The 11,171-nt window shown below is 41.8% G+C and overlaps 1 protein-coding gene across 3 annotated transcripts; it reads left to right on the top strand.

The window, feature by feature from the left end:
• The first annotated feature begins 652 nt into the window (after positions 1-652).
• On the top strand, positions 653-11,127 carry mfsd10 (major facilitator superfamily domain containing 10). 3 transcript variants are annotated; one of them, XM_083784007.1, is made up of 13 exons: positions 653-835; positions 1,435-1,603; positions 2,557-2,653; positions 3,411-3,514; positions 4,249-4,407; positions 4,869-5,057; positions 5,446-5,545; positions 6,241-6,352; positions 6,851-6,959; positions 7,344-7,434; positions 8,076-8,123; positions 8,237-8,326; positions 9,624-11,127. In XM_083784007.1, exons 2-13 carry the CDS (start codon positions 1,454-1,456, stop codon positions 9,725-9,727), a joined length of 1,353 nt encoding a protein of 450 aa, XP_083640133.1. In that variant the 5' UTR covers positions 653-835; positions 1,435-1,453; the 3' UTR covers positions 9,728-11,127. The 3 variants fall into 3 exon arrangements, with proteins under 3 accessions (XP_083640133.1, XP_083640132.1, XP_083640134.1); XM_083784006.1 differs by having other exon boundaries at positions 1,432-1,603; XM_083784008.1 differs by lacking the exon at positions 653-835 and having other exon boundaries at positions 1,459-1,603; positions 3,443-3,514.
• Positions 11,128-11,171: the final 44 nt, after the last annotated feature.

The raw sequence follows: 11,171 nt of genomic DNA, 5'->3' as shown, positions 1-11,171 counted from the left end.
TATACTTTATTGAGTGCCTATTTTTCTGTGTGTGTGTGTGTGTGTGTGTGTGTGTGTGTGTGTGTGTGTGTGTGTGTGTGTGTGTGTGTGTGTGTGTGTGTGTGTGTGTGTGTGTGTGTGTGTGTGTGTGTGTGTGTGTGTGTGTGTGTGTGTGTGTGTGTGTGTGTGTGTGTGTGTGTGTGTGTGTGTGTGTGTGTGTGTGTGTGTGTGTGTGTGTGTGTGTGTGTGTGTGTGTGTGTGTGTGTGTGTGTGTGTGTGTGTGTGTGTGTGTGTGTGTGTGTGTGAGAGAGAGAGAGGGGGTGGTGCTGCCTAGTGCCTACTGTTCTTAATGCTGGGAGAAGGATTGAGAAATGCAATAAGACTAAAAGCAGCATAGTGTAAGTACAGTAAGAACTTACAAAGGGAAGGGGGGGTATATATTGAATATTATATATTGTAGTTTGATTAATATTTACAACTTAAAAATGTAAATCCAAAGCCCAAAAGCCATTTTGATCAGTTTTACATCACATAAGAGGTAAGACCGGGCCACCCCCAATGGGCGTTCCCCCTGCAGCGGGGGCGTTTCTTTACGCATACGTCACATTCCTGCCTAAATGAAACGGGACACCTCTTCCTGGTCCAAAATCGCTCGCCCCAGAAGCGCAGATCTGCAAGCTAAACAACGCGTTGCACCGTGACGCGTTGCTAGCTTGTAGATCTGCGTTATTTTTTTTGTCGAGGGACACCCTCTTTACTCCTGCTGAGAGGCATAAAAGAGAGAGAGAGAGTGAGCTGGGGATGCGATCAGATGAGTCTACAACCTCTACATAACACTACAAACCTCTACATCTGTGTGAGTATAAACAAAGCCTACTCGTTGTATCATTAAGTTGATGTTTAGTTTTTATATTATGTCCATGATGGTGGTATAAACATGTCACCATCTCTGTTACAGTATATCGATCACTTTGAGCTTTATTCATTGTCTGTTAAATTGGTCACTTTTTTTTCTAGCTGTCTTTGAATAAAATACACATGTTTTTTTGTTTTTATGTAATGGATCCGTATGATTACTTGATTACTCGAGTGCAATGTGCCACAGTGCCACATGTTTACTGAAACGTAAAGTATTAAGTATTAAATGTGACCGAAAAGAAAGTATCATTGAGAAGTTGGAGTCTGTCTCACCTTCTGAAATATTTCCTTCTTCCTCAAGAGCAATCAGCATGCTCCATTGAGCAATACCTAGTCATTGTTGTGACTTTAAGGAAGTTAAAAAGGACGTTTTCTTTTCACCTTTGGTCATAATGAGTATGAATACAGAATTTAGCCTGTGTCTGTCAGCTTGTTGTGAGTGACGAGGATATAAAGATTGAGCATTTTATGTAAGAAAAATAAATAAAGAAAATCTGTGTTGACTCCCCCCTTATTTATTTGTATTTTGGACAGAAGCCAGTATTCAGAGGAAGGAATGTCCCATGAGAAATCCCCAGAGAATGAGGTCTCGTACTCATCCAGAGTGATCAGGGTGGTGTTCGTCAGCCTCCTGCTTGACCTGCTGGGCTTCACCCTCATCCTCCCTCTGCTGCCATCCATACTGGACCACTATGGACAAACACAGGTTTGAGCAGTGCAGTGATTGTCAGCTTTTGTTTTATTTCAAGGCGGCCCAGTTTGATGTAGCTTACATGAGTCCACAGAACACCTGGGCCATTTTCTTTTGTATCTATGGGACCCTGAAATCTATGTATGTGTTATGTGTTAATTTAGAGACTGTATACAAGAAGTTGACTACAAATGGTTCCATTTAATTTGTAGACTCATTCGGTTCCTAACTATCAGCCATTTAGCTGGGGACCCCCTGACCCCTTAACCGGCAGGCCACACTAAGTGAAAGTGGGGGCCGCATGTGGCCGCCACTTGCCCATGTATGGGCTAGCTAGAGAGCATGATTCAAAACATTCTGTTCAGAAGCCGTCCCACACCAACAGATTTAATTCCATTTGGTTTCTCAAGAGGAGTTACGTGAACAGAGTGGGACATTTCATCACATCTTGACATTTCAGAGTAGGTTGCTTCGCGTCAATTACCTTTATTTTTTTTCCATATTATAACACCGTCACCGAAAGACAAACTATTTGGGCATTTTGCAGACACTCGTCTTGTGCAAGTGCAAGATCAGAGTATATGACACAAACCCTAGTTAAAACGTCAAAGCAAATGTTTATGCAAGTAGAGTGTAAAGAAAACACATAAGTGCTGCAAAGTAACTACTACTGCTGTAGGATACCAGGTATTAACATCAAGATCAAACCTAGCATCTGTCATGCTATCTAAATAACATTCTTGGCATGTGTGGTCAAGCGAACAGTATAATTATGTCTGCCTAAGTAACATTTGAACAAGTAACCACCAGCATACAATACATTATTCACATATAGCATCTATCTTCAGTTCTGAACTTCTAGCATCAGCTGTATGTACTTTATGTCGGTCTAAATGCTGAGTCATGATGCTGCTGTTCATATTGGCCAGTGTAAAAATGCTTTCTTTGTTGTTTATCCTCTTGTACAGGACAACGTGTATCAGTCCCTCCAAAGCATGGTGGACTGGTTCAGAGAGGTCGTCGGCGTTCCTATGGACAGAAAATACAACAGTGTCCTTTTTGGAGGTATACTATGAACTCCTAAATGCGATTCAAGGTTTTCGTTTTCATTTTTAAGTGGTGAAACCACTTCCTTAAGTGACTATTTGTGTGGGTGGTTGTGTGTGTGCGTTCTTAGCACGAAAACAGCATGGTTGTTTTTCACCACCTGTGCGCAACCTAACACACACTGACACACGCACATATTAACTGTATATATGGTGATTTCGGGTGTGCCAGTACAGTACAGTGACAGTACAGTACAGTAGACTATACTTTGTGTCGATTACCTTTTTTTTTCTTTCCATATTATAACACCGTCACCGAAAGACAAACAATTTGGGCATTTTGCAGACACTCGTCTTGCAAAGTGCAAGATCAGAGTAAATTACACAAACTCTAGTTAAAACGTCAAAGTAAATGGTTATGCAAGTAGAGTCTAAAGAAAACACATAAGTGCTGCAAAGCAACTACTACTGTAGGATACCAGTACACAGTACCCTCTACTGAGTAGAGGGTACAGTAGAGGGACCCCCACACGGTAACTCTGTCATTTCTCAACCGTTTCGGACGTGGGGCGGCTCGCCGGAATCGGGCCGGCACCCGGGGTGTGTTCCTGTGGGTCTGGAACTCCCCCCAGGGACCCCCACAAACACAGCCACTCAACCACTCAAACGCAGCATTTTCCAGTGCCTCATAGCATGACAAAACTATTGAATGATGAATTGCAAGAATTGCAAGTGATTCTTTCCGAGCTTTAAGGTTGAATTCCTGCACTTTTCAGGTCTGATTGGCTCGCTCTTCTCTCTGCTGCAGTTCCTGTCATCACCTTTGACAGGGGCCCTGTCAGACCACCATGGCAGAAGGCCACTGCTCATCCTGACCACAGTGAGTGCTGCTGTGCCACATCAGAATCATTCAACACACCACTTTTGAAACTAATTATTCTTTAGTTGTTTACCAGTGCATAAGTGCATCATTGTTGCTGCAGTTGACACTATTTATTTTAAGCCCTAACCACAACAGAGGGTCGACATGCAATTCCTTGCAACATGCAACTAATTGCAACCATTATTTCCAATGGCATGTTGCAAGGAGTTGCATTGGTGTGGTTTGTTGCAAGGAGTTGCGAGTAGCTGGTGTGGTTTGGGCCATAGGCTTCACTCACACCTGCACAACAGATTGTTGTATAGCTGATGCATGAGACTTGTTGACTGATGCAAGCTCGCAATTCATTTCCAATGGGAGTCACATGGTTTGACGCAACATTGTTGTTGTATGAGGGGGAGGGGGGCAGTCAAAACACAGCCGAAAGCCGTACAAGAAAAATGTTGTGTCAAACCATGTGACTTCCATTGGAAATGCATTGGGCCATGACACTTACCCTTTGTTTACATCTAGCATGCAATAATGTTGTATGCTAGATGTGAAGGTGTGAGTGAAGCCATAGTCTTTAGTTTTACTTAATATAAGTAGCACTGCATACTATGGAGTTATTTAATAAATCATGGAAAGTATTGAACTACCAGTGTGTTATACAGTATAAGCATAAACTGGAACAGTTTGCTCCCTAATTTGGTTGGTTCTAATTGAGTGCCTTCATGTGTGTTGTTGTTCTCCAGTTGGGGCTCATGTCCTCCTACGCGGTCTGGGCCATTTCGCGGAGTTTCAGCATGTTCCTTTTGTCCCGAGTAATTGGTGGCATTTGTAAGGGGAACGTCAGCCTCTGCACTGCTATTGTTGCTGACTTGCCCTGTCCCAAGGCACGGAACCGTGGAATGGTAGGCAATCACAATTATTTCTGCTGTTAAGATGCTATTACACAGTAAAACCCTCTGTGGTCATTTATCTGTTTGTAATTCAGAGAGTGTACAAAATATAACATTTGTACACTCAGAGTTATACAGCTATGTTCTACATTCTGATATAAGAATCATTGCTATATAGAATGTTTGTTCAGTAAACAGGGACTCCCCATGTCTCCATGCCAGCTCTTTAGCAAACATAAAACATATTTTCAGGCCAAGATACCAATATTGAAACACTTTCAATATTACGAATTTCATCCTGTATCGTGATTGATTTCTCTCGCCTCTTGGGATACAATAGGTATGCTGTATTTTCTGTTTACTAAAGAGGTGGAGAGACGGGGACTGAACAAAACTCTGTATAGCACCGATAGGATATATTAAAACGTACATTTTCCCCTTATTTTCTGTGTATTACACGATTATGTCCCCAGGCCATGATTGGCGTTGCATTCTCCTTGGGGTTCACGGCGGGTCCGCTGATGGGTGCGTACTTCGCAGCCAGCTCGGCTAAAGGGGAGGTGTTCTATCAGGCTCCAGCTCTGCTGGCGCTGGCCTTCAGTGTGGCTGACCTGCTCTTCATCTGGCTCGCTCTCCCAGAGACCCTCACCAAGGACTACAAGGTAAAAAATACTACATTTATGTATCTACCTTTAGTCCAGCACCAGCCAGGAACTGGATGTGCGCAAGCCACCTGCTTTTTAAAAATACAAAGTGATCATCAAATCCCAATGCACAACATAACCATTTAAAGATGGGGTAAGTGAATATGTTTGGGTTAAAACAATAAGGTTTTTGTCAAAAGGTTAACACACTATATTCTGACAATAATAATAATACATTTGATTTACATTGCACTTTACATTTTACAGCATAAAACAGCATTTGCATAAAAACAACACATTTTAAAAGGGGTTAATTAAATTGTCACTTCACTGTAATCTGGGGACCCCCCAAAAAAAATCATGTGTGTTGAGAACCACTGCTATAACTGTAGCTGCTTCGTCACAGGTCTCTGAAGGCTTTCAGGATGCTGAGCACCTCCTGAACCCCCTGGATTTGTTCAATTTCTCTGCTGTTGCCAGGACAGAAGACCCACCTTCCAAAGAACGTGAGTATTAGTGCAATACGGGTTTGTTTAGTTGGCTACAGTCCATTCGACTGATAAGGAATTAATTCACGTTCAGCCCGTTACACAGCCAATACCATCTTTTACCATCAGGGTGACAGTACATGGTACCTTCCCTGCAGGCTAGGGCTTCAAGATCGTTTGTTCCCATAAGTATAGGACTTATGAACAAGCAGGCCCCGTCTCAGTTCGGTGCATAAAGTGTGATGTGATGCCTCTTGGAACTATGACTGGTGGCCTTCTGTTGGCACTGTTTCTTTATTGTCTATGTACTGTGGACCTGTTTGTTTGCATATGTTTTATGTATATCCTGATGACTGCTGTGCACAAAACAAATTTCCGAAAGGACAAATAAAGTATCTATCTATCTATCTATCTATCTATCCATCTATCCATCTATCCATCTATCCATCTATCCATCTATCCATCTATCCATCTATCCATCTATCCATCCATCCATCCATCCATCCATCCATCCATCCATCCATCCATCCATCCATCCATCCATCCATCCATCCATCCATCCATCCATCCATCCATCCATCCATCCATCCATCCAGCCAGCCAGCCAGCCAGCCAGCCAGCCAGCCAGCCTGCCTGCCTGCCTGCCTGCCTGCCTGCCTGCCTGCCTGGTGGGATAATAAGGCACTAATGGGGATGTCTCTTTGGATTTCCAGGAATGCAGAAGCTGAAAACACTGGGCCTGGTCTACTTCACCTACCTGTTCCTGTTCTCTGGGCTGGAGTTCACACTCAGTTTCCTCACCCATCAGCGCTTCCAGTTCACAAGGTACGGCCTTATTAGACATGAATGAAGAAAGAAGTCCGCACACAGTCACAGGCTCTGCTCCAGTGGTGTTTTGTTTCATTTAAAACACCATTAGTTAAGGCACCCAACGTTTCGGCCGTGAACGGCCTTCATCAGGTGATAATAGTTAGTATCTGTCACCTCCCTTTTATCCAAGTCGTCACATCACGTGACTGATGTTGACTGGGTAGGTGATTTACAAACACCAATAAGTGACATGACAATAAATATGAATAACCACCACAGCAAGCAAGTTTACAATAAGGCAACACAGTTTCAAAAGAACAATTTCAAGAAAACTTGCTGGTTTTTAGCTTGTTACAGACTGATTTAGTATTTTTTAAATGTTTTAAATATTATTATATTATTAAACACCATGTAACTTTCCTCTTTTACCCTGGATTTGAACTAGGTTTTCTGTCGCAAGTTCTGAACTTATTACCATTGATCTCATAGAGCCTGTCTGCTTTCTTCCCTCAGCATGCAGCAAGGAAAGATGTTTTTCTTCATTGGCATCAGCATGGCTTTAATCCAAGGGGGATATGCTCGCAGAATCAAACCAGGACAACATATTAAGACTGTTCGAATGGTAGGTGCTGTCATTTAAAAGATAATAATAATTATTATTATTATTATTATTATTATTATTAATGTAATGTTTCAGTTAACCCGAACATTCATCAAGCAAGACAAGCATCATAGATAGATGCGTGACGTATCTAAAATAGCTCATCTACAAGCACGGTGCATTGCAGCACATTGTGAGCTAACATTTCGCTACTTGTATGACAAAAGTGAGTGACAAATTGAACGCAGTATGTTTAAAGCCACACACACACACACACACACACACACACACACACACACACACACACACACACACACACACACACACACACACACACACACACACACATAATGCTACATATGGCAGGAACACTTGCTTTAATGGACCTTGTCTCTTGATTTTCAGGCAATCGTAGCACTGATTCCAGCATTTCTTCTTATCGGGCTAGCATGGAATTTGAAGATGCTTTACATGGGCTTGGCGTTATACTCTTTCGGTAAGTCAGTTTACAGTCTGCGGCCCTGGAGGTCAGCCTTCATTATCCCAGCAAATGAAGTTTGTAGTCGAAACATGTTCAAACAAGTAGTTGGAATGGCGTAATTTAGCTGTCAGAAGGATTAATGAAAGTTGTGACAGAGAGGGAGGATGTTTCTACAGTATATAGTCACATTCAAAGTTGAAACCTGGCAACCCTATTTTGGGCAAAGTTCAAAAAGAAGAAGAAGAAAAAGGAAAACGTGAGTGAAACATCAATGGACAGACGTGTCAACCAGCAAGGGTTCCTAATCCTAATTGAATTAATGTGGACCACCAAAATCTGGTTATCGTGCCGTTAAATCAGATTGAAAGCCTGAGCTTTTGTTGATAGATAGATGCATAAATAGATAAGCGGGTAAGATGATTTCATCGCTAGATGGAACTGAAGATTCAATTATTCAAGTTTATTATTATTTTCATAGTTTTGTGTTGCTTAACCACTTTTCAACCTGGTGTCCCTTCCTTTCTTTTGGGCATATCATATTGTCGAGAAACAGCCCGATCTAGCTTGTGGATCGACTGTTTCGCTATTTGTCATGCAATGACGTTTAATAGGGCTTAATTAAGTGTTTAATGTCGTTTGTTTCTTCCTTGTTCTAGCCGCAGCAATTGTCGTTCCATGTCTGTCAACACTTGTTGCCGACCACGGTAAGAAGCTTAATGTGAATGTTAATTGTGCACATAGACACATATGGTATAAGCCATCCATCTGTATGCAATGCTATCACTAATTATGTATCTGTGGATGCAAATTGATCCAGGCTCGGCGAATCAAAAAGGCACAGTCATGGGGATCCTACGAAGCTTGGGGGCTTTGGCCAGAGCACTGGGTCCAATCCTGGCATCCTCTGGTAAGTACCGCCTACGCAGCGAAATCTGCATTGTTCCTTTATTGTCTCCACCAGGCCGAAGGCATGTGGGGAGAGTATGTTTTGCACTCCGTCCGTCCGCGTGTCCGTCCGTGTGTCCGTGTGTCCGTGAACAGCTAATCTCGGCCACCGTTAACCCGGTCGATGCCATATTTTGCACACACACTCCCTGGATGCCAACCATGAACCTCTGCCCCAAACTTTCCAGAACGGCCTGTTATAGCGCCACCAGGAGGCCGCTTTGTGCAAAACAAGTTTTTCGATGCCATATTTTGCACACACACTCCCTGGATGCCAACCATGAACCTCTGCCCCAAACTTTCCAGAACGGCCTGTTCTAGCGCCACCAGGAGGCCGCTTTGTGCAAAACAAGTTTTTGCACAGTACACCTACAGATTTTGTCCAAACATCACGCAAATTGGTACACAGTCTCTCTAGAGCCATTCAACGAAACGGGTCTTTCAGATTTATCAGACTCCATCCTGATTGGTTAAGATTGGCTTCCAAAGTTCACAGGAGTGCTCAGTTTCAAACAAAATGCTGCAAATCATGAACACATCGCGTGATTTCCGTGAAATTGTGCACCCACATTCCCACTAGGCCGAGGACGAAATGCCACATGAACAATTTCAACTCAGCCTCAAGGTGGCGCTATAACTGGCCGAAAAGTGTTTTTACCTCTAACTGCACGGATCTGTGGATAACCTGGTGGAGACCTGTGCCCGGAAGGGCACTTTTTCTAGTTATCCATTTGTAACTCTGGGAATTAAGTCAAAGATGCAATCCTTCTTTCAATCAACATTTTTATTTATTTTAAGCAATCTGGTGTTGAGTGATTTAATTATTCTTTATTAGTGTAACATGTAAACAGCACGAGGTACAGTCAGATCACAAAGAAAAAAGAAGGAATCACACAAAACAAAATCCTTGTTTGCATTGTAACCACGTATTCAATTCATCAGCATGGTAAAGTATGTTAAACAAATATAATTCAAACCTCTGTAGTGACTGGACGTGGTCTCCTTCCTTATTCTTCTATTGTAAACCCTGTTGTTGTTGAGCACGCTGGGCAGTCTTGTTCCACAGTTTGGAAGCCACTGGGCCACGCTAAGCCAGGGTTTCGCTCTGGCTCAGCGGTGGGTACTAGGTGGGTACTAGGTGTTTGGATTCTCACTATAAATAATTATCCCAGTCCCGTGTAGAACATTAAACGCACAGGCCGCAGCTTTGCTTATACGATGGCCTCTGTCACGTAACCACTCTTATTTTGTTTTGACAGTATACTGGATAGCCGGGGCCAAGGTGTGTTTCATCCTGACCTCGGCCTCGTTCGTTATACCCCTAATGTTACTGAGCAAGGCCAGGACACTCAAGGAGGACTGAGGAGGCAGCGCCAACTAACCAAGAGCCGAACAGTGTCTTTCTTAAGCCCATTACGTCATGCTGCATCCGACGTCCCAACCTTTCCTCGGAAACGGGAGATGATATAACTACACATTTGGCGTGAATTTCTCAGAACTCCCCCAGATGTCCTGACTCTCCGAAACTAGTTCGGAAAGCCTGTACGAACCTCACTGTTGGATGGAGCATGCATTGGCCTTTATCCACTTTAAACCTGGTGACCCTATTTAGGGATTTTTGTTTAGTTTTTTCCAAATGTATGATGTGGCGTGTTGTCAGCTTGTAGATCAGCTATTTTCACTATACGTCGTGTAGCAAAATGCCCTCTATATTTGGGTTGTGTGTAGTTAGCTTGATAGTTGCTTCATTGATTAGAAAATTATATTCCAAAAAATAGTTAAGAGTTAAGGGTATCAAAGTCACTCGTTTAGAACACAAAGGCAAACTATGTATAACCCGACACCGCTTTTTAATGTTCATTTTCTTTTAAATTTTTAAATGTCATGTTGGATTTTACTATGGTATTTGAATTAAGAAAAAAAAAGATGGGACCGGGATCTTCAAATTAACCAGAAATTAACCACAAAATCTAGTGAAAACAATCCTAGTTTTAAAACAAAACCATCGCGATTCTTCATTGTGTCTGTGAACAAAAGATTCTTGGGATATATTGTTTTTAATCACTTGCAAGTCTATTAACTATTAAGTCCTACAATATACGTGACCATGCTACAAAACATTAGCTGATCTACAAGCTCACAGTGCATCACATTTTTGGCATCGAAAAGAAAATGCCTTAAGTTATGCCTATAATGACAGGACCAAAATAGGGAGGCCAGGTTAACGGTTGTTAAAACACATTGATTGTAGACTGTAGATATGCCATAGTTTTGTTGCTTTGTTAAACAGTAGTAATGTTTACAGCAGCTTGAGAAGCACTGAAGTGGGTCTTTGTTGCTTACAAAGACAAGGGAGATAATTTGTTCTCTCTTCCTAATCACTGACTTCACATGATAAGTGATGGGAGATTATTTATTTATTTTCTTTTTCTACTTCATCTTTACTATGCTTGGTTGGTACTGTAGGTAATTTCAGTATGCAATGTTATCACCAATTTATGCTATGCATATCATATTTTGCTGCAAAGTACTCATATATATATATGTATATATAAAAGTACATTTATTTCTATAAAAACATTTTTTAACACAAATGTTGATAAAACCCTATTTTCTTTAATTTTTTTAAAAGCTTTGTAAAACAAACCCAAAAAAGGCTACATGAAATGTGTCAAATGAATGTAAATGTATCCGTTATTGTTCACTACTGTAAATATTTGTCAAGCAATGAAGCAAGCATTCCATAAACAACTTTTTGTAACATCAGTTTCTAGAGTTTTTGTTAAAGGTAGTTGCGCTATAGCCGT

This window comes from Protomyctophum parallelum, assembly GCF_964188405.1.
Source record: "Protomyctophum parallelum genome assembly, chromosome: 15".
Classification (NCBI taxonomy): domain Eukaryota; kingdom Metazoa; phylum Chordata; class Actinopteri; order Myctophiformes; family Myctophidae; genus Protomyctophum; species Protomyctophum parallelum.
The sequence above is the reverse complement of the archived record's forward strand: the minus strand, read 5'-3'. Positions and strand labels throughout refer to the sequence as shown.

Coding starts and splice junctions, on each gene's coding strand:
- mfsd10 (XM_083784007.1), top strand. CDS start 1,454: ATGTCCCATGAGAAATCCCCAGAGAATGAGGTCTCGTACTCATCCAGA. Junction 1,604..2,556: donor ACCACTATGGACAAACACAG/GTTTGAGCAGTG, acceptor CCTCTTGTACAG/GACAACGTGTATCAGTCCCT. Junction 6,960..7,343: donor ATATTAAGACTGTTCGAATG/GTAGGTGCTGTC, acceptor CTTGATTTTCAG/GCAATCGTAGCACTGATTCC.